General features: G+C 46.0%; 1 protein-coding gene across 1 annotated transcript in view; it reads left to right on the plus strand.

Moving 5' to 3' along the window:
- The window catches only part of MTHFD1L (methylenetetrahydrofolate dehydrogenase (NADP+ dependent) 1 like), a 183,848-nt gene that overhangs the window by 3,450 nt on the left and 152,675 nt on the right, over window positions 1-27,723 (plus strand). Inside the window, exons 2-7 of the mRNA XM_084777825.1 lie at window positions 7,496-7,580; window positions 9,183-9,233; window positions 9,320-9,373; window positions 13,890-14,014; window positions 15,607-15,707; window positions 18,053-18,192. Of these exons, the coding sequence (XP_084633951.1) occupies window positions 7,496-7,580; window positions 9,183-9,233; window positions 9,320-9,373; window positions 13,890-14,014; window positions 15,607-15,707; window positions 18,053-18,192 (556 nt within the window). The remainder of the gene's footprint in view (window positions 1-7,495; window positions 7,581-9,182; window positions 9,234-9,319; window positions 9,374-13,889; window positions 14,015-15,606; window positions 15,708-18,052; window positions 18,193-27,723) is intronic.

Raw genomic sequence — 27,723 nt, forward strand, 5'->3', positions numbered from 1 at the left:
GTCCGCATCTTTACCTGCAAATGGAAACTACAATGCCACTTATTTCAGTGAAGCAATTGTAAGCTTTAGGCCATCCCAGCAATCCTAGAATGTGTATCCTGAATAGCATTCAGCTTTCCGTTAATTGTGTCCTGTAGGTGCTGTTGGCCAGGTGGCCGTTATAGCAAACTTGTCACTGCCTGTCCCTGTGGGATTTGGAAATCGGAGAAATGATCAGATTAGACGTCACCTGGAGTCCATAGCTGTTCAAGAGCTTAGGGTGAAATTTCTAGCATCATGCGTGTGCATCAGAAACAATACAACATAAAGTTCCCAAGAAGCATAGTGATCTTTATTTATATAATGGTGCAACTGGATGACTGTGACCAGAAAGGTCATTTTTGGAAATACTGTGATTTCTGGTGGCTGCTTGTCATGATGGAATCCAGGAAGTATCAGCCCCCAACACTTGCAGAGTGGGTGACTACAGAAAAGGTTATACCTTGGCTGTTCGTTGTTCCCCGTGGGCCAGGAGGCTTGGGCCAGAGAGTAGTGCTCCTGCTGCCTCTGTGGGCTGGAACCTTTGAGAAGTGGGGCCCTGTAGGAGGTGCTTCCTACAATAAATATTGTAGACCTGCCCTGGAGGAGATGGTGGGGACTTGATCCGGTGCCCTCTCCTTTCCTTTCTGGTTCCTGCTGTGAGGAGTTTTGCTCTGAGACACGCGATGCCTGTGATAATGGGCTGTCCTGGCTGGAAGCCGCCAGATCTCATACTGGAACATCTCCGAGACCATGAGCCAAAATCAACCTTTTCTCTGTATAAGTTAATTGCTTCAGATATTTTATTAAAGTAATGGGGCAGTGACTAATATAGCTAGGGACAACAATGGTGGTTGCTGCCTCACCAGCATGCTTTTGACACACGGGATAACCATGTGAAAAACAAACAACCACTGACAAACATAAAAATGAGACTTTTTTTTTTAGTTAAAAACTCATCAGGGAGACTCAGATCCTCAATTTGAAATTTGAGAATTCTTCAAATTATTTTTTTCTTTTTGATACATGTGGATGATGAAAATTTTCTATGTCTAGATAGTTTTTTGTTTTTTAAATAATCTTTCATGGGTCTGAAGAGATGGCTCATTGGTTCAGAGCACATCCCGCAATTGCAGAGGATCTTAGTTTGGTACCCAGCATGCACATTGACTGGGTGGCTCACAACCACCTGTAACCCCAGGTCAGGGAATGCAAGTTCCTCTTCTGGTCTCCATACATATACATTTAATTAAAAATAAATCCCATCAATACAATAAATACATTTTGAAAAGAAAGGAGTATGCTGTCTTCAACTGCTAGCAGTTTTTTTTTTCTTAGTGGTTCATAAATTGGTGATGTGCCTTTCCTTGTCTAGCTTAGATTTGATGGGATAATGTATATAAGATAATCTTATTAATCTCAGATTTGACTAATGCACGACATAGAAAAAGAACCATAATACCTGTCTTTTTTTCTGGGTTTTGCTACTATAGCAAAATACCACAGGCTGAGTATAGAGACTTCTCTCTCACTGTTTCCGAGGCTGTGAAGGCCACTGTCAAGGGGCTGGCATATGGCGAGGGCTTTGCTATATGACAACATAGCTGAAGGCAGAAGGACAAGAGAGAGATGGCCTCGTAATCTCATCCCTACCCATCATCCCATGAGAACAGCATGAATCCATCCCGCCTCCCAGAGGTCCCATCTCAGTGCTGTTGCACCAGAAACTAAGCCTCCAACACATGAGCTTTAGGGGACCCGTTCAAACCACAGCAACACCCAAAGGTAATATCCAGAGCGAAGGCTCCAGGAAGATCCCCAAGATGGTTGCTCACTACTCCTGATCTCTGGTCGTGTCACCTCCTAGCCAGTAAGAGATAAAGAGGGCCAGGTTCTGTTCGGTCCTCTCGCTGCACAGTCTTCTTTCGGCCAGAGGCTAATCACATGATCCCAGGCAGCTGCGGGAGAAAGACTGGGAGATCCAGGTGGTCGTGTACATTTGAAACTCAGAGTCCTATTTTATTACTGGATTACTGGAGTTGGGCAAACTCCAGTGGGGTCAAGCTTTCTTATCGCAGCCATTATGTGGCGAGTGTCTGGCAATGATCAAAGCAAAGAGTTAAAAAAAAAACCTTTACCCTGGACTGCTTCTCTAAACACCCGTGGCTGTCTTTGAAAGCAACATCTATGGAGAGCATTCCTAGAAGGATCCTTCTTTTACCTTTGAAAGAATTGACAAGTTAAATGTGGACTTTTGTCACTGAGCGCTCTCAGCTTGCAGGGATAAGCGTACATTGGTAACTTTCAGTAACATGGCCAGCTGTTTCCTCCCGCAGTCAGGCGTGGCCACAGTAGAGCCACAGGGAGAACTAGGAATGTGGTTGTTAGAACAAGGCAGCTTTGTGCTCAGCTCATAGGCTTAACGCAGTTAGCCAGGCGGGTATGAATGAGCTGGCGAATGATGCTATTTGTAACAGTATTGCTAACAGGGGTAGTGTTTGGGCCTTGCTAGCTTAAACCTTTAACCAGCTGTCTTTATTTTTTATTTTATTTTATTTTATTTATTTATTTTTTTGGTTTTTTTCGAGACAGGGTCTCTCTGTGTTAACCTTGGCTGTCCTGGACTTGCTTTGTAGACCAGGCTGGCCTCGAACTCACATCGATCTACCTGCCTCTGCCTCCTGAGTGCTGGGATTAAAGGCGTGCATAGGAAATTTTGAGCTTTAGTTACACTGTTCCCAGTCAGAACTGAGGGTTTTTTTCTCTCCCAAGGGCATAGACACATTTTTGGAAACATTTCTGCTGCTTTTTAGGTGTATTGGGCATGGGAGCACTCTTGTATTGTTTATCACTCCAGTTGTCACTGCATGAGTGGAAACGATGCACATAGTCACTTGTGGGCGGGTACCCCAGCCACTTCTGACTCCTCTGAGTGGTATTATTGCATGGTGCGGGCCCCTTTGTGTAACTGTATCTTCTATCTGTTTCTTCCCTCAACTGTTTTAACAACTGAAATTTTCAGCATCTGGGAGGCAGAGGCAGGCGGATTGCTGTGAGTTTGAGGCCAGCCTGGTCTACAGAGTGTGTCCAGGATTGTCAAGGCTACACAGAGAAACCCTGTCTCAAAAAAACCAAAATAAATAAATAAATATTTATTTTTTATTTTATGTGTATGGGTGTTTTGCCTGCATGTATGTATGTGCACCATAGGTACCTTTTGCCCTTGGAAGCCAAAAAAGAGCATCCAGACTTCTGGAACTAGAGGAACAGATGGTAGTTAGCCTCCCTGTGAGTACAGGAAACTGAACTGAGATCTTCTGGAAGGGCAATTAGTGCCGCTAACTGCTGACCCATTTCTCCAAGCCCTTAACAGCTAACTTAAACCTAGTGATACTTTATCTATTGAAATGCTCCTTTTGTTGTTTGTTTGAGACAGGGTTTCTCTGTGTGGTTCTTGCTGTCCTGGACTCACTTTGTTAGACCAGGCTGGCCTCAAACTCACAGGGATCTGCATCCCTCTGCCTCTGCCTCCCTAAGTACTGGGATCATAGGCCTGTGCCACTATGCCTGGCGGTGGTGTTTTGTTTGTCTGTTTGTTTTGTTTGTTTGTTTACTTTCCATCCTGACCACAGCTTCCCCTCTCTCCTCTCCTCCCAGTGCTTCCTTCCCCGCTCCCTACTCCTCTGGGACTGGAAGGGATGGTGCTTTTTTTTTTTTTTTTTTAAGTTTACTGAGGGTGGACAAGACTGGAGGGGTTTCTTTTGCGAATTCTTATGTTAAGAGTTTGTCACCATGACTAATACCTGACAAGAAGCAGCCCGAGGGAGGGAGAGTTCGTTTGAGTTTATAGTTCAAGTGGATATTACTCACAGTAAAATCATGGCGCTAGGAGTGAAAGGCACTTGGTCACACTGTATCCTGAGACAAAGGTATACAGGTTATAAACACCTCCAGGCCCCTGTCCCAGTAACCCACTTCCTCCAGGAAGGCTCCACCTCCTTAAAGGTCCACAGCCTTCACAGACAGCAGCAGCAGTTGGGGGCCAAAGGTTCAAACACAGGATTGATATTTCTCATTCATACAGGTAATTTTAGTCGCAGGGGGGAAAAAAAACCAACAATAAGGAAAAGGTGAAGAGTCCCTGATATCTACCTGTTCTTACAGATATGAAGTCAGCGTCCATGGAAGGTTCCCCTAGTATGCTGGAGGCCTGAGTGCCAGGCATGGCTGTTATGCATAGGCCATGTTCCAGAAACTCCTGGCACTTATTTAAAATGATACATTCCTGGGCCCCAGCCAGCATATTGAATCAGACTTTCTGCGGTAGAACTTTGATGTTTATCACGCTCCTCAGAGAATTTTTAGACCCATGGGTGCTTGATGCTCACGATGAGGTACCTCACCCCGCCCCCAAGACCAAGCAAAAGCATAGACCCAGCTTGGCCTAGAGTAGCTTAGCAGCTCTGCCTTGTCACCTATCGCTGGAGAAGTGACACATGCACTTTTCCGAATCTCTTCCTGTCTCAGCGCGATAATGAAGTTAACTTCCCTGGGGATTGAACTGGTGTATAAAACCGAAGCCAAACAAATAAATGCTACCAGTGTACACTTGCCTGGCCACTGGCTCTGTTAGCCTCTGTGGCAGTAGACTCCCGTGCAAGTAGTGAACTCTTTGTGGTCTTTTGAGCACCCTGCTCCCTGGGCTCACCTGCATGGGGGTTCAGCACCTTCCACGTAATAACATCCCTGAGCCACCACTCTGAAAAGTGGGTGATGTTTGGTTTTGGGGACTTACTACTGATGGCATCCGGCTGAGATGAAGTCAGTTTTGGAAAGTTGTCAGGTGCATAGGATAAAGACTGGGAACAGTGTTTAGATGCGGCCCGAGGCTGGTGGTGCCTTGCAATGCTTGTCAAGCTTGTGTGTGACCTCAGGCTCATCCAGCTATCGGGAGGAGCAAGGAAAGCTGTTAACCCTGAAACTGAGTATCTTCCAGTTTTTTGTTTTTGTTAGAGAAAGAGAGAGAGAGAGAGAGAGAGAGAGAGAGAGAGAGAGAGAGAGAGAGCGCAGAGTTAGAGATGTGCTGGTGAGAACATGATATAGAGGAGTTGATGGCTTCCAAAATAACCCATTTAGAAGGTTCTAGAAGGAAAGTCAGCCCCTGCCATATTTACACAGATCTGCTCACCTGGGTATAGCACCTCTCTACTCTCAGGGTGTGAAGGAGAAGATGGCCCTCACTGGACTTTAGGGGTGGGTGGGTGGGAGGGGGCGTGGCAGACTCAAGATAGACATCATTCACAGATCCAAAGAAGATAACTAACAGGGAAGATCCAAGAGAGGATGCTTAAATCTCACTCAGAAGTGGAAATAGAATAGACAGCGGAAGTGGTTAAAGAAAGGGAACAGGGTAGAGGACGGAGGGTCCTTATCAGACCTGGGGAAAGAAAGGGTAGGAAGACAGAGGATTTGTAGAGAGAAGAGAAACTGTGGGTGGGGCCTTGTAGAACTGTGTCAAGCTGGAGGCCTATGACAGGGCAGGCTCCTGCGAGGACATGAAGGGTGACTCTAGCTGAGACTCCTAATAGCAGGGGTCATGGAGACTTAAGAGGCAACCCTGTAACTAGGCAGAACCCTAGTGGAAGGAGGGGAACACCAACCCACCTACAAAAACTTCAACCCAAAACTTAGCTTGCCTACAAGATATGCAGGGACAAAAATAAAGCAGAGATTGAGGAACTATCCAAGCAATACCTGGACCAACCTGAGACCTACCCATGCGAGACAGCCAACCCCTGGCACTATTAATGATATTCTGCTGTGCTTGCCTACAGGAGCCAAGGGTAGCTGTCCTCTGAGAGGCTCTACCCAGCAGCTGGTGGAAACAGATGCAGAGACCCACAGCCAAACACTGAGTGCAGAGAGTCTTGTGGAAGGGTAGGAGGGGAAGGACAGAAAGGCTCAGAGGGGACAGGAGCCCCACAGGAAAACCAACAGATCCAACTAACCAGGGACCCAGTGGTCCTGTAGAGATTAAAGCTCCAACCATGACCCGTACATGGACTGGGCCTGGGGCTCCTACATGGATGTAACCAATGGACAGCTCGGTCCTCCTATGGGGAGAAGACTTGGGGCTGACTCTGACATGGACTCTGTTGCCTGCTTTTTGAGCACTTTGCCCCTGACAGAGCTACCTCGCCAGGTCACGGGAGAAGAAGATGCGCTGAGTCCTGATGCGACTTGATATGCTGGGGTGGGTGGGTGTGTGGAGGCTCCCCTTCTCTGAGGAGTAGGGGAAGGGGGATGGGGAAACAGGGAAGGAGGGTGGGACTGGGAGGAGAGGAGGGAAGGGCCTATGACTGGGATGTAAAGTGAACAATTAAAGACAAACAAACAGAGCCGGGCGTGGTGGCGCACGCCTTTGATCCCAGCGCTTGGGAGGCAGAGGCAGGCGGATCGCTGTGAGTTCAAGGCCAGCCTGGTGTACAAAGTGAGTCCAGGACCGTCAAGATAACATAGAGAAACCCTGTCTCGGGAAAAAACAAAAACAAACAAGCAAACAAACAAACAAAAGATTGACAGAAAAACAAGCTGCCCCAGCAGTGTAACACAGTCTTCAGAAGGGGCCTTGCGGACTACAGCATGCAATGCCTCTCACATCTGCAATGTCTCTCTTTCCTTCCCTCCTCTTCTGTCTCTGATCCTTAGCCGGAGACACCATTTCCTTTCCCTACACCACCAGTCCATTCAGCTGATACAATTTCACAGACTTCTCCCCATTTGTATTCTTTTCCCATGGTACCCCAAACTCATTCTTCCTGGGGGAAGACTAAAAGAGTGCTGTGAAAATGTGGGGTTATGTAGAATAGGAACCCAAACTTTAAATTCTTTTATTACATTTATTTTATTTGCATGCTTGTGGGTGTGAGAGTCAGAGGACAACTTGGGGGAGTCAAGTCAGTTCTCTCCTTTTACCATGTGGGTCCAGGGGTGGAAGTCTGGTTGGCAAATAGTCAGCAAGCACTTTTCCCAACTGAGTCCAGACCTTTTGTTATATTAAACTTGGAAAATCCAGGAGATAAATTTAACCTCTCAGAAACCAATGGCCAGAGTTAACTTGTTTCCCCTCTTTGTACTTTAAAAATCTGATTGTCACAGTTCATCCAGAATTGGCCTTCAGTGTGTGTGTGTGCGTGTGTGTGTGTGTGGTTTTCTGAGACAAAGTTTCCCAATGTAGCCTAGGTTGGCCTTGAACTCATGATCCTCTCACCTTTCCTCCCTAGAGCTGGGGCTACGGGGTTGTGCCAGTACACATGGCCAGTATCCGTACTTCCTGCCTTCCCTCATGCTCTCTGCTCAGTCCCCGTCTGTTGTCTGATGCGCTTACAGTACCAGGCTTTGTAAGGATACGCATTGTGCCTGTCCTGTCTAACTGCGAACAAAGAAATGACTGTGTTGTGTTTCTTTGTCAATATAGAGAAGTCATTCACAATTCCAAAGAAGTGCTGAGTTTGTTGCAAGAGAAAAACCCTGCCTTTAAGCCGGTTCTTGCTGTTATTCAGGTAAGCTGTGAGCATGGGACTCCCCTACTGTTTTAAGGTACAATTTAGCAGATACTTATAAATGGAGACCAGATGTGGGTCCTGTCAATGGCAAGTGCTGTTATGCGGGCTTTCTTCTGCAGGATTGCAGGTTAGACATGGCCCTGCCAGACGCTTATCTTCCTCTGGCATAGGTGTCTCGTTGAGGTCAGGAGGTTGGCACCCACAGAAATCACAGGGCACAGAATAGTTGCTAGCCTCCAGGATTTAGGAATACTTATCAAATATGGCTTCCACGTCAGTTCTTGCTTGTTTCTGGGGAAGACAAATGAGTAATGGCAGGTGCACATTCATGTTTTACAGCCCAAGTGTCAGAATTCATTACTCTGTCAGAGGATCTTGCATTCCGTGTTTATCCATTGGCTGCTGTCCCTTAATCCTGAGCTGCAGTTGGCTCCGGGTTATTGGCATCCCTGTGTGATGGCAGGTGCAGGGAAACAGCAGGATGATCCAAGCCTGGAAGCAATTTGGCCCAGTAGTTGGCCTAGTACGGTAGTGTTTGGCAGGCTGGTCCAGTATCAGAATAGCAGCCTGTGTGGCCAATGGTGCCTTGGTTTGTGAGATTGTGCTCTTGTGACCTACATCCCCTCCTAGCAGAGGAGTTGGTTTGAGAGCTGGGACTAGTGGAGATCTGGTTGCGTGTTACCATTCAGCCTAAGTACAAATATCCAAATTCCTGTCTTTGGTGGTTCACACAGAGACTGGCTATATGGCCATGAGGTTGTCGTTCTTTGTTTTTGTTTTTGTTTGGTTTTTCAAGACAGGGTCTCTCTGTGTTAGCTTTGGCTGCCCTGGACTTGCTTTGTAGACCAGGCTGGCCTCGAACTCACAGCGATCCGCCTGCCTCTGCCTCCCAAGTGCTGGGATTAAAGGCATGCGCCACCACGCCCGGCTGAGGTTGTCATTCTTATATGCCCCATGTATTAGTTACTTTTCTATTGCTAAAACAGCATGACCATGGCAGCTTATAAAAGAAAGCATTCAGTTGGAATTATGGTTTGAAAGGGTCAGCATGTATGACAGAGCAAAAGCATGGAGGTGGGAACTGCTGGGAGATAACGTCTTGATCCTCCACTAGGAGGCAGAGGCACACTGGGAATGAGGCAAGTCTATTAAAACCTCAAGCCCACCTCCAGTGACACGCCTCCTCCAACAAGGCCACACCTCCTAATCCTTCCCAAGTAGTTCTACCAACTAGGGACCAAGTATTCAAACAATCGAGCCTATGGGGGATGGGGGGTGGTGGCAAGCATTCTCATTCAAACCACCATACTCTACAACATGCCGTCTATCAATTTTAAAATTTATTCCAAGAAGTTACTATGTACGTAAATCCCAGCTGTTAGCCCAATTTTCACAGACAGTAAGAGTTTGTGGTGGTTGGTTGGTTTTTTAGGGGTTTTGTTTGTTTGTTTTTTGCTTTCTATATTTTTCTTATCATTTTTGTATTCTGGTCACTTGTGTTCATTATATTTACAAATATAACCTCTGTGTTGTGTTTGGTACACATTGTCAAGGTATTTTCACACTGTAACGTTCTCTCTTCTGCTCCTTTATCCTTAGGCTGGCGATGACAGTTTGATGCAGGAAATAAACCAGAATTTGGCCAAGGAGGTGAGAGCTGGTGATTTTAGCAACTCCTTAGAACTCCTAACATTGTATTCTCTTGTGGTGACATAGATTCTTGTGTTCCTTTTTAGGCTGGGCTGGACATCACTCACATCTGCTTGCCTCCAGACAGTGGAGAGGATGAGGTAATGTCAACCTAGCTTATTTCCTGTTCTCATCGGGCCTACGAGCATCTTCCAGGGTCACCACCAGGGTCACCAGGGTCACCAGGTGCAGGCCAGCTTTCTCCTGTAGCTGAGTTTCCAGGGGGAAGAGACTTCTCTTCACTGTGATGTGAAAGCTCCTTGCAGTTGGTTCCTACTGAAGATAAGCTGGGACATTGTGGTGATTGTAGCTGTTTATTTGCTGTAGAGGTAGTGACATCTCATGAGATAATTGTTGGGCTAGGGGTATCTTGAAATCCAGCTAGTTTTACTCTATCCTAGAAGCATCTTTGACCTTGGGCCATTCCTTTAGCATCTCAGGGTCACCACAGCCTGATGTATTGTGGGGGATAGGACAGCTTTGATCTTCAAGGTTCCTCTCTAGGTTTAACATTCTGGGACTCTTTCATTGGCATCTGGAGCCATGCGCTCTGGTTGTGCCTACCAGCATCACTCCCGAGTGTGCCGTGGTCCTGGACAGGGGTGTGAGTCTTTTGTGGCTAACTTTCCTCTGGTTGGCTGTGTCAGGGAAGAGTGGGTTAAGGTTCCTGGGACAGAAAAACTTAAATCACAGGATCTGGAATGATGAAGTTGGGTTCTTTGCAGGGGTGGGGGTCGGGGAGGCGGGCAGGCATGGATGATGTTTGGAAATCAGAAGTCACTGACTAGGAAAAGCATCCCAAAGTCATGAGAGCTACAGCGCATCCTTCCCACTGCTCTAGCATCTCTGTAGTGCACCACCAAGTCGAATATGGTGCAGTCAACTCTACCTGTCACAGCACCATTCCCACCAGGGTCAAAAGCGACTCTACTCAATAACAGTCATTTTTAATTATTTTAATAATTATTCAAATTAGTTCAAAATGATTATTGCTAGATACAGAGACAATTAGGATGGGGAAAGCCACCTAGCAGATACCTAAAAGTGCAAGTAGTACAGACCTTACAGCACTGTGCGGCTTCTCTTGGGCATCAGAATTGATGCTTTCGTGCTTTAGCACTGTTATTCAGGAAAAGAAAACTTACTTATGCACTAGCACTGTGAGGCTACCACACTGCTCTGGGTACTCAAGTGACTCCTAATGACCAAGGAGCAGTCCCATACACAAGTGTAGATTGCTACACAAAGGGCTGATTTATGTCCGATTGGTTCTAGATCTCACCGGGCTACTCAGTGAGGTGTACGATTTCAGGCTGATGAATTGTTTATTTCTGGAACTTTCCCTTGAGTGTTTCTTGTATCACAGTTGATGAAGAGTAACTGACACCTTGGAGTGTGACGTAACCTGCAGTTCCTTCAGGGCTGTGCAGAAGGGTTTTTTTTTTCTATAGGGAGAAGTAAGCCTAGGTGTTATGATGACATGAGGGATTGGCTTGGTGGTAATACATCAGAGGAGGACGCTACCCAAGACCAGCCTGTTCTCAGGGGTTACAGTCTACATGTTCAGCCTGAGGGTGTCTCGAAGTTCAGATATCTGGAGGAGAAAGCTTGACCAAAAGTTTGCTCTCAAGTGCGTTTTGTTTTGCTTGGTCAGTGGGAACCAGCAGTTGGTTCAGTCACTGGTGAAATGGGAGTGTGCTTTTGTAGTCTGTCTTTCTGTGTCTTTAGTAATTGTCATGAACCGAGTATTCTCTAGATCCCAGGGGAAAGGTAATTCTCTGCAGTACAGATGGGTTGGGGATGAGGGTCTCTACTGTCCCTCTTTCTCAGCATCCCAGGTAAAGCTCATTGTCCTGACTAGTAAGAAAAAGGGTAAAGGTAGGCCACTGCCTCTAAGGATGTTTTCTGAAAACCACAATTTTGCTTCTATTCCATCTGCTGCAACTGCATTGTCTGGCCACACGGCGAAAGATTGTTTTTTTTATGAAAAAGGGACACTAGGTCCTAGACAAGCAGCTCATACTGTTTTTGCTAGTTAGTATATGTGCCAAATATGAAGGCACCAATACTAATAGAATGAAAAGAAGCAGGCCAGCCATTTCCAGGGCACTTGCTGTGTACAGTCACATTTTCATTTCTTTATACAGTTTCTACCATCTAGCCCAGGCTAGTCAGGAAAACACTATGAAGCCCAATCTGGCCTCAGATTCAAAATCCCCATGCCCCAGCCTCCAAGTACCAAGATTACAAAGGCACACCCAACACACTTGCTTTGGTTATTTTCTTTTATAAGGATTTGTGTACTCCCACTCCTGTTTTTAAAAAAAAAAACCTTTTTTTCAAGTGTCTTAACGTATTAAGCTTTTATATTTCTAGTTTTGCTTTGATTTTAGTAGTGCTTTCCCACCCGATTTCTTTTCTTCTCTTGGGTTCTGCTTACATGTAAGGCCTGACCACCCTCACCCTGTGACCCTTGACCCTGTTTGTCCAGAACTTATATATCACCACTACTATTGGGGTGAGGCTTGCTTTCCTATTAGCATATCATGTTGACCAGGGCAGTATTGCTTACAGCTAGCTGGCAGGTCCCTTACTTAGAACTTGTACAAAGCAGATGCTCGGGACATGTTTGTTCATTTGTTTTATTTAAATGTGATGGCTGGGTGTGTACACATGAGTGCTGTCCCCAGGGAGCCTAGAGGTACCTGATCCCCTGGAGCTTGAGCTATAGGCGTTTGTGAGCCACTGGACAGAGATACTTGGAACAGAACCGAGTCCAGAACTCATGGTCCTCTGGACCAGCACTATGCTGAGCCATTTCTCCAGCTTCCAGCTTCACCACGTTTGTTTTAGTAGCAGAACAACAACAACAACAAAAACAATAACAACAACAACAAATCATCAATCAAAGCCCTTTTCAAATATATTGGTGAAGACAGCCAGCCCATGGGTTACAGCCAGGAGTGCAAGTCTCTGCTGAAGCCTCAGATGCTCTCTGTGTTAAGGCCTCTATGCTGTCTGCTACAAGCCCCTCAAGGCCTCTGGGGTTGGTGAAAGCTATTGGTGTGTTACTATATTCCGAATGAATTTGACCTGGTAGTCAGGAGGCTATTAGATTAAATATATAGGTAGGCAGCAAATGGCTGTAAAGAGGATTAAAAATAGCCCAGGATAATTTATCCTCAGATCTATAACATTCCAACTCTCCATGATTGCGACATTCTGACCAGCCCAGCCTTGTAGGATCTTTAACATATGTTACTTTTTATTTATTTATTTATTTATTTATTTGTTCCTGGAAACTTCAATTCATAGCTGAATGAATGAAACAAAATTCACTCTGGTTTGGTACACCAAATAACATTATTTTTCCCTATCAGATGGTAGTAATAACATAGATATTTTTGGCAAGCAATGAAATAAAAATCACTAAAAGATACTTCCTTTGAGGGGGACTCACATACATGGGTAGGGATCTTTCTGCTTTTTTTTTTTTTTTTTTTTTTAGACAGGATTTCTCTGTGTAGCCTTGGCTGTCCTGGACTCACTTTGTAGACCAGGCTGGCCTCGAACTCAGCAATCCACCTGCCTCTGCCTCACAAGTGCTGGGATTAAAGGCCTGTGCCACCACACCCGCTGGATCTTCCTACTTTTAAATCAGTGGTTTCGTTAAGTGAAACAAATCAGTCTGAGTGTTTGAGTTTCTGTCCCAAGACTTAGGAAAGGCTCCTGGCATGACACTTGGATCCAGTGAACCAGGGGGCCTGGGTAACTGCTGGCACTCACTGTGGGACACCTCTATTGCGTGTGTGAGGGCATAGACCCATGAGTTCCACTAGACCTGGGTGGGGTGCTTGGATGCATGCTTCCCGACCTCCCCCAACACTGTGATTGTTTGACTTAAAACTGGTGATTGGCAGGCAATTGTCTTTTGTCTCTCTAACCTGGAATGACAGTGAAGCTTTGGTGGGGGGGGTGGTTATTGTTGTTGCTGTTGTTTGACACATGGTGAGACCATAGGAACTATGAAGCCATTAAAACTTTACTCGTCCAGGTTGCTTTGGGGCTTTTCTGAGCATGCTGTAAAAAGGAAATGGAACCTTCGCTGTGCCTCACAGTCAATAACGAGTTAAAAGAAACAGATACGCTTTTAGGAACCTGTTTGTGTGTGAGTGTGTGTGTGTGTGTGTGTGTGTGCATGTACACTTGTGGGTGCAGATGCATATGCCTCCTGCAGCCAGAGAAAGAGCCATCCATCTGTGTGTGTGTGTGTGTGTGTGTGTGTGTGTGTGTGTGTGTGTGTGTGTTTAGCAAGGTCTCTCATTGGCACAGAGCTCACCTTGTAGGCTAGACTGGCTGGGTGGGAACTCCCAGAGAGCTGCACGTCCCCGCTTCCCTGGTCCTGGGAATAAGGACTCTACTACCAAGGCCAGTGCTTTTTTATGTAGGTTCTAGAGATCCAGCTGAGGTCTTCAGGGGGCACACATGTTACTAACGATGCTATCTTCCTGAGCCTCTGTGGAAATCCTTTTCGTCCCCCATCAGTTTTTGTATTGGCTCTTACTTTCACAAAATTAATGTTTTTTGTTTTGTTTTGTTTTGTTCTTTCCTGCTTAGATCATAGATGAAGTCCTGAAGATGAATGATGACCCCAGGGTGCATGGCCTGGCCCTTCAGATCTCTGAAGAGTCATTGAGCAACAAAGTTCTCGGGGCCCTGAAACCAGAAAAAGATGTGGACGGGTAAGAGAGCATAAAGGAAAGCAACCAACAGTGACCCATCTTGTTGATAAGTAGCTGTCTGTGGTGACTTTCTCTGCCCCCCCCCCCCACTGCCTGAATTTCTAACTTGTGCAACTCTGTCAGTAATTAGTAAAAAATAAATCATTTTTAATAGCTTAGAAGGTTGAGAGCTTTTAAAATTCTATGAATGAAAGTCATGTATCTTGGGAAACACACATCTATTTGGAGATACCCTGCACTGTCATATCCACTGAGCAAGCTCCTGATTTTCTGACTGAGTCTTTGGCCAGGAATAATCCTCCCTGGTAAGTCTACCAAACACTGAAAAACAAAAAACAAAAAACAAACAAACAAAAAAAACAACCTGAGACCTGATTCCTCAGGAGCCCCTCAGCCTCCTTTACTCCTAAACTGGTTGAGAAAAACAAAAACAACAACAACAACAGATGCTTTTATTAATAATATGAGTTTCTAATTAAATTTTGAGATGGGGGAAGGAATTGTGACCAGTGGGTGTGTTGTGGGATTCTGTGGTATGACGTAGGCACCCTAGGATAGTGAACGCCGTCACCTGCAATGGGGGAGCAGTGTGTTTCCTAGGGACTCAAAGCTCCCCTTCCTTTTATGGAAGCAAAAGAAATACTTTGTCCTGCAGCTTAAAAACAAAGGCTTATTTAGGGCTATAAGGTTGTAAACAAAATTTTAAAGTTAGATTTCTGTGAAATGTGTCCGTCCTTCAGCAGCTGGATTGAAAGCTTGGTGCCTCACTGAGCTACCCTGGCTTATGCCACCCCATCCTTTCCTTATGACAAGAGGTAGACACAACCAAGGCCCAGAGTGTTGTTCTGGGAGGGCTGGGGTGTAATTCAGAGGGAGAGCGTGTGTGTGTAGGTAAGGCACTGAGTTCTCCAGGATAGAGATAAGTGTGGATGGATAGATGGGATGATTGGATGGATGATAAAAAAAAAAACCTGCAGTTCTGTAGTAGAGAAATCATAAAGTGAGAAGATGCTCCAGTGGACCAGGAAGTGGTAAGATAGGAGGATGTAGTTTCCAACATTTCCTATAATGAGAGAACCATAGAGACCTTCTGAATGTCTTCCTGATCCTAGTGAAGTAATGTTACAGAGTAGCATTAGTAACAAAATAACAAAGATGCTCTGGGGGTGAGAACACCATCTCCACAGCCTGGTCCTAAGGTCCTTGCTCTAGATTTGAGTGGAGAAAGGCTCGTGGAAGCCACTGGTAACAAGTATGTGGTTTCTAGTTGTTTTTCCCTTAATTTCCCATGGAGATGAATAACTAAGCCAAGTGGAAGTCTCTGGGTTGATAGACTCAATCCTGAGGTCTGAAAGTGAACAGTTGATTGCGGGGTGTCAGGGCCTAGCCGCCATTAACGGTGTCTCTGGAGCCGTGAAGTGCAGCCATGCTTGGCCTCATGCTGGGTCCTAAGGAGTTTCCTGCACTGCTCTGAGAAGCTGGCGGCCTCCATTTCCTGCTTCCTCCGTCAATCATCCGCTTGCTGTATTTGGGACTGATCCTGGGATGATTTCCACGTCACCACTCATCTGTTCTTGTCCTTTCTGATTCAGGGTGACTGATGTCAATCTGGGGAAACTGGTGCGAGGCGACGCCCCTGAGTGCTTTGTTTCACCTCTGGCAAGAGCTGCAGTAGAGCTCGCTGAGAAATCAGGTCTGGAATGATCGATTCTGTTTATTAGGGTTTTTGTTTTGTTTTGTTTTTCAATAAGGATGTGTTGCTGGTAGATCCCAAATGAAACACAGAAAAGAAATGCTATTTTCTACTTACTGCTATTTAAATAATTTTTAAAAATACGACTTGTTTCTGAAAAATTCTAGTAACACTTCTCTCAAAGTGCTACTCAATGTTGACATTTTTCTTTCAGCTTGTACTTGTGGGTGTAAATAGACTAACTGAAAGCATTTTCTAGTGAGATTAATAAGTATGGGGCTGGAGAGCTGGCTGAGAGGTTAAGAGCACTGTGTGTTCCTTCCAAAGGTCATGAGTTCAATTCCCGGCAACCACATGATGGCTCACAACCATCTAATAATGAGATCTGGTGCCGTCTTCTAGTGGGCAGAGTGCTGCACAAATAAATAAAATTTTTAAAAAAGATTAATAAGAGAGATGGCTACAAATGAACATTTGTAAACATTTTAAACATTGACTTCTCTCAAAAAAAAACCAGTTAAAATAAGCATAGTGAAAATGTCCCCTGATTCAGCAGATCTGTCACTCTGAAGGTACAGGTGACTCTCACAGTTAGAAGTGATTCAACAAAGGGATGGGGGGGGCAGGGGGTTGCATAGAGAGATTCCAGGTGAGACGTATTAACAAGTGGGTCTGTCTCGATAGGCAGCAAGGTTTAATACCTTACGTTCTTCTTTTGACCTCACATTCCTGTGCCAGGAAAATAGAGACAAATGTTTCATCTTTTTTGATTACTGAATTTAACTAATAACTACTGTGTGCCCTGGCTGGTTTTGTGTGTCAACTTGAGTTAAGAGTCATCAGAGAGGAAGGAGCCTCAGTTGGGGGAAATGCCTCCATGTGACCCAGCTGTAAGGCATTCTCTCAGTGAGTGACCAATAGGGGAGGACGCAGCTCACGGTGGGCGGGGCCATCCCTGGGCTGGTAATACTTCCATAAGAAAGCAGGCTGAGCAAGCCATGGGAACTGAGCCTGTAAGCAGCACCTTTCCATGGCCCTTGCATCATCTCTTGCCTCCAGGTTTCTGCCCTGCTTGAGTTCCTGTCTTGACTTTCTCCAATGATGGACTATGATCTGGATGAGTAAACCAAATAAACCCTTTCCTTCCTGACTTGCTTTGTGGTCGTGGTGTTCCGTGGCAGCAATAGGAGCCCTAACAAAGACACTGTGGGGGTAGCTTACATATTTAACGGCTTCCTAACTTGAGAACACAGAAGCTCGACTTTTCTTGGCCCCAATTTGCAGAGAAAAAGCAGATGCTCCCTCCCCTCTCGAACAGACAACAGGCAAAATTCCAAAAATATATGGTGAGGTTCTATTAAAAGCTGAACTTCCACCATGTACCTTTTAGCCAGCAGCCGTTAAGAAGAGTTCTGTGAGCTAGCCTTGTATGCCCCGTCCTGCAGGCCTTTGCCAGAAGCTCATAAAGGCAAATTACAGCTGGTGCTATGTTTGTCAGGAACTGTAGACAGGAAATGAGCCAAAAGACTCAAACAAAGGGTGTGAGGGGAGAATCTGGTTTCTTACAACCCTCTTTCCTAGCGCACGGTCAGTGCACTGTGTTGTTGAGACAGCAAGTTCTCTATGTATGGTTTTCTTTGTCTGTTTTCCCGATTATTTTTTGCTCAAACCCACCTCTCATTCCTCTCAGACCATACCCTACTAATCTCTCTTCCAATTTCTTGTTCTTTTTGTTGTTGTTGTTGTTTTTGTTTGGTTGGGAGTTTTTTGTTTTGTTTTGGTTTTTTGAGACAGAGTTTCGCTGGGTAGCCTTGGCTGTCCTGACTTCACTTTGTAGACTAGGCTGGTCTCGAACTCACAGAAATCCACCTGCCTCTGCCTCCCAGAGTGCTGAGATTACAGGCATGTGCCACTGCAGTTTCATGTCCTTTAAGGAAGTCTACTGAATGCAATGAGTGTATTCCAAATGCACATGGGCTGTCTACTGTAGAACGGGCGGCCTACCAGCCCCCTCCCCCCAACTCCTGAAAAAAAACAATTTTCTCTATTCTGGTAGCTGCTGTCTGCCTGTAGCTTCTTAACTAGAAGTGAGGCCTGCGAGACCCCATCCATGCTGGAATGTTGGCTAGTTTGGTCCTGTGCTGGCAACCGTGGCTCTTGAGAGCTCATGAGCTAAGCTGTCACCTCCAGCAATCCACCGTGACCTCTGTTTCTTATCTTCCCAACCCCCTCTTCTGAGATGTTGTCTGAGGAAAACCACTTAAAAGATGTTCTTTCCGTTAAAGCTGTCTGGGAGGAAGTTTCTGTGGTGTGGGTTTTAATATTGAGTTTCCATTGGTTGGTAGGGATGGTCACCTTGGATGGAAAGAAGATGTTGGTGATAGGAGCAGCTGGGCCCCTGGAGGCTGCCCTGCAGTGTCTTTTCCAGAGAAAAGGATCGATGACAATGAGCTCCTCGTGGGCAGCACCTCAGCTCCGAGACAAGGTAGGCCTCACTTGGGACACTACAACTCTGAATGCCTAGTAATAAAAAAGATGCCGGGGCTGGGGATGTGTAAAGTGAGCACTGAACAGGACGTTAGAGCAAAGACTATAGGGAAATCTTTTTTGTTTTGGTTTTTTGGGTTTTTTGTTTTGTTTTGTTTTTTTGAGACAGGGTTTCTCTATGTAGCCTTGACTGTCCTGGATTCACTTTGTAGTCTAGGCTGGCTTTGAATTCATAGCAATCCACCTGCCTCTGCCTCTCGAGTGCTGGGATTAAAGGCGGGAAGGTAGCAAAAAGCAAAGCCTGTCTCCGTGGCTTCTTCTTACAGTCCCAGCATTTGGAAACCCGAGACAGCGGTTCAAGGCCAGCCTAGACTACAGATGAGGCTCTATCGTAAAAATAAAACAAAGTAAAAACAAGGAAGAGCAGTTATTAATGTGGTAGGAAACAAATGTCTGTGAGAGACATTTCTGTTTCAACCCTGATGTTTTCCTGCCTGAATATATCATAGACAAATTCTTGGACATACAAATAAGAAGCCGTGGTCAGGGGTTGGGGAGATTGTTCAATAGTAAAGCAGTTACCTCGTCTGCACGTGGCCCTAGCTACAGTCCCAGCCCAAAACTGAACAAAAGGGGAAAACCAGAAATAGAGCAACACGTTTGTTAATACAAACTAGGAAATCAGCAAAGTAGTACGGGGGCAAGATAGGAGAGGAGGGGGTCCACGGGCACTTCTTTTACTCTGAATAATAAAATTACTCATTTCATTTTTTTCTGCATCAAAAGCTCAGATTTGAGGTTGCAGAGATGGCTCAGTGCATAGGACCACCTGATGATCATACACAAGGACCTGGGTTCAAAACTTAGCAACCACTTAAAAAGCTGCATGTTTCCACATGTGCTTATAACCCAGGTGTTCTGGTGGCAGAAACAAGAGGGTCTTACTGTGTGAGCCTAGCAGCAGATATCTAGTGTACCCTTCTGCCTCCAAGTGTGCTTACTCGTACACACACACACACACACACACACACACACACACACACACACACCATTCACCTTGGAGTACCAGAGAAAGGAATGGGGTAACAGCTGTCATGGGATTTCCTGTTGCCCTTGACCTGACTCTGAGAATTAGGGAGTAAAAAGCTTTTATCCTTCACCTTGGGAGGAAGGGGCGAATGAGGCGCTCTCCCTTCCCCCCTCTGAGGACTTCTCCCCTCCCCTTGCTCCTCATCTTAGCCTCCGTTTTGGCCCTGCTCTCTCTGTGCTCTCTCCTAGAGTCAGCCTTGGGTGCTCGCCCCAGTGAGGTCATTTGTGAGGCCACTAGTTTTGAGTGCGCGGCGGAGGCCATCATATCAGCTCTGCCCTGGGCTGTTCGATGGCCACGGGAGACAGTCAGTCAATGGAAAGCACTTAGCAGACTGTGGGGCTTGTAATTGGGGCCCAGCAGGTCGTAACAATCTATCTTTTAATTCCTTGTCTTCTTCCCCTTCTTCTTCCTTGACTTAATTGAGTTTCGTGTGATATATTTAATATTTAATGTTCCTGTTCCTGGTTTTTTTGTTTTACTACTTATACATAACTGAAGAAAAATGCTAAGCATTTTCTGCATAAGTTTACGTATGGGTGAACTTTAATGAAATAATACCTATTATAAAGGAGACTAAGGGAGCAAGGTGGTAGAGCACTTGCCTTAGCATGCACAAAGCCCCGGGTTCAGTCCCCAGCACGGCATGCCTGGTGGTGCCTGCCTGCAATCCAGGTGCTCTGCAGGTGGGGGCAGGAAGGTCAGATGTTCAAGGTCAGCTAGAGAATCTAGCTCGAATTAAAGAACTAAAGCACTGCTATTCTTGCTACCCATGAGTCACCATTCTAGAGTATATAACTGGAGCAAAGGTAGCTAGCCGCCAACACTTACACTAATGGCGACTGTCAGCCTAGCCATGCTCACTACCGGCCTGAGTCTGACATCTCAACATTTTGGGTAGGAGTTGACTACCTGTGATTGGAAAGGGATGAGGAAGAGACCATGCCTGTAACCCCAGCACTCAGGAGGCTAAGTCAGGGAGACTGGCTCAAGGTTAGCCTTGGCTACATAGTGTAATATGTGAGCTTGGAGGAATCATTTATTTATACTTTTTAATTTAGACTTTAAAAGTCATTTCTAAGCCAAGCATGGTGGCACACACCTTTAATCCCAGCACTCAGGAGGCAGAGGCTGGTGGCTTTCTTTGAACTCAAGGCCAGCTTGGTCTACAAAGTGAGTCCAGGACAGCGAGGGGTGCACAGAGAATCCGTGTCTTGAAAAACAAAAAAAAACAAAAAACAAAAAACAAAAAGTTATCTATAATTTGGACTTATTTTCTAACATTATTAGGGCCTATATTTTAAGAGAGGCAGTGTTTCTTTTTCTTTTTTATGAGTCTTTTTGCCTGAGAGGAGATATGACTGTACACTACATGCATGTGGTACCTCCAGAGGCCAGCAGAGGGCATTGGATCCCCTAGGACTGGAGTTACAGACAGTTGTGAGCCTCCATGTGGGTTCTGGGCATCGAACCCAGGCCCTTTGGAAAAGCAGCCAGCATTCCTAACTGCTGAGCCATCCTTCCAGCGCCAAGTATTTATCTTTTTAAAAAATTTACTTATTTATACAGTATTATGCCTCATGTGTACCTGCATACTAGAGGAGGGCACCAGAGCACATTTCAGATGGCTATGAGCCACCATGTGGTTGCTGGGAATTGAACTCGGGACCTTTGGAAGAACAGCTAGTGCTCTTAACCTCTGAGCCATCTCTCCAGCCCTTGTTTCTTTATCTTTTTTTTTTTTAAGATCTATTTATTATTTATACAGTATCTGCCCACATATCTGCCTGCCCACCACAAGAAGGCACCAGATCCAAGAACAAAACAAACAAACAAACAAAAAAAGAAGGCACCAGATCTCATTACAAGCGGTTGTACAAGCCACCATGTGGTTGCTGGGAATTGAACTCAGGACCTTAGGAAGAACAGACGGTGCTCTTAACCTCTGAGCCATCTCTCCAGCCCCACAGCCATAAGGTTTATGTATGAGAATAAGGTAAGAAGATAATAGGGTATCAGGCAGCAGATATTATATTACAGAGTTTATTAAATGAGCATGGGGGAGAGTGTACTCCAGAAAGAGAGAGACAGACAGAGACAGAGGAAAAGAGAGGGAGAGGAAAAGAGAGTAGAGAGAGTAAGAGTTGTTTCTTTATCTTAAGGACTTGATTCAAAGTCAGGGGTGGTACCATTGGCCCGTTTTCTCAAGCTGGACAATGAGTGTCCAGTATGTGGTGTTGAGTGTCCAGTATGTGGTGTTGTCCCTTTCTATATCTGAGATACTCTGTGAAGCTTTTTGTTTTAGAAAGCAGCAGTGAATTCTAGCAGGACCTTGAATGGCAGTTTTAGCTCCCTGCGTCAATCACTGGGACCAGCAGGGCCCCACAGTGAAAAAAAAAAAAATCCCACAATAAGCCAGTAGTGCGATGAGCTCCTGACCTTCTGCGCCTTCTTTCTGCCCCGGCCCAAAGTGAATCATCTCTGTCTGGCATAGCTTCCCACTGTGAGCCACCCGCCTGTTTGTCACTCTGTAGCCCTTCTGGGGCATCAGATCTATGTGGCAATGTGGCAGCTCTCATGTACAGCTGACCATGGCTTTATCCAATAGGGGCCTCAGAGCCTGAGAACAGTGGAGCTGGTCGTCTAGATATGGCAGAGAAGCCAAGAGAGAGTCTCTAAACAGCTTCCTCTGGGTGAAAACGTGAACGTTGTGAGTGTGCATGTGTGCTCACGAAGGGTATAGGTGGGATTAGCGTGATCTCCGGTTTCTGGCATCTGCCAGGGGGCTTGGAATATATTCCTGCCTGCAATAATGGGGACTGCTGTATGCTGAATGACACCTAAGAATATATATTACTCGTCGTAGGAGACGGGGAATGAGAGACAGGTTAGAAAGCCCTACATGCAGGACAGGGGTCTCCGCCCACAGCTGGAAGGGTGGCTTGGCAGGTGGATCTACCTGATGCCACGCTTGCTGATTTTAAGACAGTTCAGGAATGTGGTCTTGGAAGAGAATGAAATCTGGGTGTGTGTGTATTTTTTTTTTGAGTCACCACATGGGGGCAGCCTACTCAAGAAAATTCAAGTACAATCATTTTTGCTTCACCCGGCCCCTCCCTCTCTCACAGACTAGAACCTCCTGCTTGCTTAGCTTGGCTTTCACTGAGTCACTGCCCCTATTTTGCACCGTAAGACCTAGGATTTCTTGGTTTGGAAGCAGTAGCGGAAGAGGAAAATAAGCCTTGCCCTGTGCTGAACAGCCTTGGGAGAAGATGCCTTTCCCGCAGCTGAATGTTTTCACAGCTGTCCAGAGACTTTGGCTGGCTAATAGCTGAGTTTTTGAAAAAACAAAGACATTTTTTAAAAGTACTTTTTTATTATGAAAATAAATCACCTGGACTCTTCTCCGAGGCGAAGCTCATCTCAGCTCCAAAGAGGACTGACTCTGGAGCGGTGGCTTTTCCAGAGAATCTGGGGGGTGATGAGCATCCCTGTTCTCACATATCTAAGAAGCGTCTCTTAATAACTGATAGGCATCTTCCTCCTTAATCCTCCGTGTTACAGCAGTATTGTCGTGAATCTGAGACACTTGATTTTAGCCAAAAGCCTAGGAAGTGATGCCAGCATTCATCACTTTGTCTCTTTTATTCTTCTGTGTGTGTGTGTGTGTGTGTGTGTGTGTGTGTGTGCATATGGGTATATAAGTATATGGTTGTCTGTGTGGCTATGAGTGTGTGAGTGTGTAAGTGAATGGATATGCGGGGCTATAGAAGTGTGAATGGTGTGTGAACGTATGGGTGTGTGTATGTATGTGTGTGTGTGTATGGGTGTCTGAGTGCATGGGTGTGTGTGTGTGTGTGTGTGTGCCTGTGTGTGTGGAGACCAGAGTACAACATTAGGTGTCATCCTTAGGATCTGTCTGCTCTATGGGATGGGGTCTGCCGCTTGCCTGCAGTTCACCAAATGATCTATGTTGGCTGACCCGTGAGCTTCAGGGGCTTGCCTGTCTCCACCTCCTCACTGTGGGATTACAAGCGCATGTCACCTTGCCAGACTCAAACATACGAGCCTTTGGGAGTCACTCTCATTCAAGCCACCACAGAGGCCTTCCACAGAGCCAGCACCAAGCTCTTGAACCTGAAAACTTAGAAACCATCTCAACTTATCTCCAATCTCTCTCTCGGGCATTTTCTTATAGTAACTGCAAAGGAGCTGATACAGATACTGACTACACCTGAGGTCTGCAGGGAGTGTGAGCATGAAGCACTGAGGTCTGACTTTACCGAGCCCTGCAGAGAGCAGAATGGACCTCCATTCGGTAGCTTTATATCCTATGCCTGCTGGAGAATGCTGCTGAAAGTTAAGAAATGTGCTTTGAGGTGCATCCTGCATTCCACAGACATCTCATAATGGCGGGGAGGTTGGCTGAATACTATCTATACTTTTCACATGCTTATGAGTGTACAGCCAAGTCTTGGCCGGTCACATTTGAGTAGGGCTGAGACCCTCCCCGGCCCTGACTTTTCTTACTCTCCTCCCCACAAGTGTGTCATCTTCTCAGACCCCTTGGCAGCAGAGTGATGGGGCTAACAGATAACCCATAATCCTGGTGTTGATAATTTGCCTTGTAGTCCCCTCTTTGTCACTGTGGGTTTCACCTTGGTACCCAATCTCATCTTGAATAAGAGATTGCTTTGGCTTGGGTGCTTGTGGGTCAAGTGGAATGTGTTGGGCGTTGCAGAGCTCTGCTCCTTTGGGAGTCCCACCGAAGCCATGGTTGGAGCTCAGCTGGAAGATGCAACTGGAACAGCCTCCAGCTGGGTTGAGTCCGCTGGAGCCCAGCTGCATGCAGAAGAGATGCTTTAGAAATCAGAGATGTGTTTGAGGTCTTTTTCTCCGAGAGTCTCATTTCTCCTCATTTCACAGAGACACTTAAAAAATAGTACTTACAGGAAAAAGGAACAACATGGCCTTTCACATTTGAAGGCTCAAAAATGTCTGGGATTTTTAGAGTAAAGCTCCATTATCACAAAGTTTAAATTTAGCACACACAGTATGCTTAATAAAACGGCTTAAAACTGAACTGGAAATTTCTAAATATATTGTGGTTTGTGTGTGTGTGTGTGTGTGTGTGTGTGTGTGTGTGTGTGTGTGTGTGTGTGAAAGGTGAATATAGTCGGGGCCTCCCAGCCTTTCAAGTGGACTGGGTCACTGAGTTAGACCCCACTGGTCTTTTCACACTTAGAGCAACACGGTAGACTATTAAAAGCAGGCTGTTGGTCAGTATCATGGCCACTGAGAGGAAAGCGAGGCTCAGAAGAGACTTTTAGAGACCATAAGAGTTAAGAACAGATATGTGGGGCTGGAAGGATGGCTCAGCAGTTAAGAGAGTGTACTGTCCTTGCAGAGGCCCCAGGTTCAGTTTACCACAGCCAAACACGGTCTTCTGGCCTCCGCAGATACCTGCATGCCTGCAGTGTGCATAAACTCATGCAGGCACATGTACACACTCACAAATAAACTAATCTTTTTGAGAAGCCAGAAGCTACCACAGTTTCCTCCCCTGAGTACACATCACTTATTCCCAAAGCACCTGACCAACTCAGCAACCAGGGCTTTACTATTTTATCACTTCAACTCTTTTTTTTTTTTTTTTTTTTTTTTTTTTTGAGGGGGAGTTGTCTTGAGACAGGGTTTTTCTGTGTAGCCCTGGCTGTCCTGGAACTAGCTTTGCAGACCAGGCTGGCTGCGAATTCACAGAGATCTGCCTGCCTCTACCTCCCTACACCTAGCAAGCACCTCTCATACCAACTCTTGGTGACCCCAGAGACACAGATGCAGAGACACAGAGAGAGGCAGTCTGAAGGACACTGAAGGCGACTCCATCCCTTAGGCTTTGGACTTGACCTACCTCCCAGGCTCCTTGCTAGGAAACAGTGGTCTGCACCCTTTGAAGGGATAGGGATGGCACCTGGTCAGGTATGCTGACGTGGTGCCTGTCATGTGTGGGATGGGCACCAGATCGCTTCATGCTAAGCCAACTAAGCCAACATCCAACTTCTAGAGAGTGTGAGTGTTGGTGGGCACCTGGGAGCCTGGCCACTGGACTGTCTTTGACTCAGTCCATTCAGATGTTGGCTTCTTGTACTTTTCGCTCTCCCTTCAGCCTGATCACATGACTTGTCAACACCAAAGAAGGAGCTGATTGAATTTTTTTTCTTTTAAAGCCAAAATATCAGCCTGGGTTGACGAAGGGACTCATGAGAGCGCACATGGTTCACAATATAAAGCCGAGACACTGAACGTAGGAGAAATGGCATAGTGATCCGATAATAAATTTGTGGGGCAAATGCAATGAAAGCAGTCTGTTTCCACTTTCCCCCTCATAGCTGCCCTCATGTAACGTGCCCTCCCTACATTGTATAGGCAAATTATTCTGGTTTCAGTTTTGGTGGGTTGTACGGCAGATGTTCAAATCCAGAACATGTCCTCTCAGACATAGTGTTGGAAATGGTGGTGTAGCAGTCCGCTGGCTTTGGAATGCAGCCTGACAAATCAGGAACGTCCTTGTGTTGCTGGAGTGCCTCTTTCTCTATGGGAAACCTGGTTGGGGTCTGAGATGTATTCTCCAGAGTGTGGTTTGGGTTTAACCTTCAGGCAGCCCGTGTCGCTTTGCAGTCACCTGTGGCCAACCACAGCTGCACCCTGAGTCGTCGGAGTCCAGGTGTGGAAGTTGGATCTGGAGACTGCACAGCAGAGTGCCCTCGTCTGTCCTGACAGGCTGGGGATGTCACCTTCAGTCCACTCTCACGTCATTTGTGTTTTCCCTCTCCGATGTTAATGGTTTCTGAGGACAAAACGAGACATTTAATGGCATGCTCTTGTGCATAATCTGACACACACACCATCTGTTTGTATAGACAGCCCATTTCCTAGTCTTTCTGGTATGCGTGTAAGTCACTAGAAACCAGATATTAGGCTCACCATGGACTCTGGAGCCTGACCACTAGTGGGAAGCAGAGTGCAGGCCCAAGTCCAGGTGATTGACTCCACCTGACGTGCCTCTGGCTTCCTCAGCCCTCTGAGGAGCAGCTGAGGCCCAGAGAGTTCCTCCAAGAGAGCAGAGGCAGGAATCTGATCCGGAGATGTACGATGGGAGGCTGGGAATTGGAAAGCGTAAATGCCAGGAGATATAGAGCCCTGGTCCCCATGGCACCAGCTGCGTAGCTGAACGTGAACGTGCTATGTGCATTACGATGTGTGGTCAGCATGAAGGTGCATCCTGAAGCCCACCATTTTCCACGGAGCCTTTACCACAACAAACTCCCTCTCCCTCCCTCCCTCCCTCTCTCCCTCCTTTTCCCTCCTCCTTCCCTCTTTTACTCCTCCTTCCCCTGTCTGCTCTACCTTTATTTTTTTTCTTAAGACTTTGAAGAAAATTATTTTATGATCTTTCAAAGCATATTACTGAATTTGAGGCTTTTTTCTTCCTCCTCGTCATTGTCGTCTTCTATTATTTCCCCTGGCTTTTTAGGGTGTTTATTATTGTTGTGGATAGATGGTGATAGTGGTGGTTTTGTGTGTGTGTGTTTATGTGTATTTCAGTAGGTTCTCATGTCGCCCAGGCTGGCCGCAAACTTGCTTTATAACAGTGCTTCTCAACCTGTGGATCATGGCCCTTTCACAGGGATCTAACCTAAGACCGTCTGCATATCACATGGTCTTTACATTACAATTCATAGCAGTGGCAAAATTAGTTATGAAGTAGCAATGAAAATAATGTTATTATTTTTTTTTGGGGGGGGGGGTCACCACAACACGAGGAACTGTATTAAAGGACCACAGCATTAGGAAGGTTGTGAACCACAGTTCTGTAGGCAAGAGTGACCTTAAGCATCTGATCTTCCTGCCTTTACGCCCCAAGTTCAGGGACTATAGGCGTGTGCCACCGTGCCTGATTTTATGGATCCTGCCTTTCCTGCAGGCTAGACAAGCACAAAAGCAATGGATCTACATCCCCAGCCCCGTCTTAACTTTTGGCTACGTGAAATTTACTTCAAAAGAGATTAACTGTCTTTTCCAGCATTTGGGGGCATAACCGAAAAGCTTAGACAGGCAATAGGATGATGAAGATTCGAACCTGGGGACGTCTAGGAAAAGGAAGGTCACTTTATTATCCTTTTGGGGGATGCTGCCGGGTATGTGCTGTAGGTATTGACTCTCTATGTCCATTTGGCTTGTAGTCATTCTGAGTTATGAGATAAATCTTGAGGTTTTAAAAAGTCAATGATGTGTTTTAACTGATCACAACACGCTCAACTCCCGACAGGGAAAAGAAGTCTCGCAGGGTGAGGTCACTGGCTGGGCACCGAGAGGGGGAAATACCTTTGGCTATGACTCTCATCCTCCATCTTGCCGGAGTCTGACTGTGTCTGAATGGAA

The sequence above is a fragment of the Acomys minous genome, assembly GCF_964271855.1.
Source record: "Acomys minous genome assembly, chromosome: 3".
NCBI classification, from domain to species: domain Eukaryota; kingdom Metazoa; phylum Chordata; class Mammalia; order Rodentia; family Muridae; genus Acomys; species Acomys minous.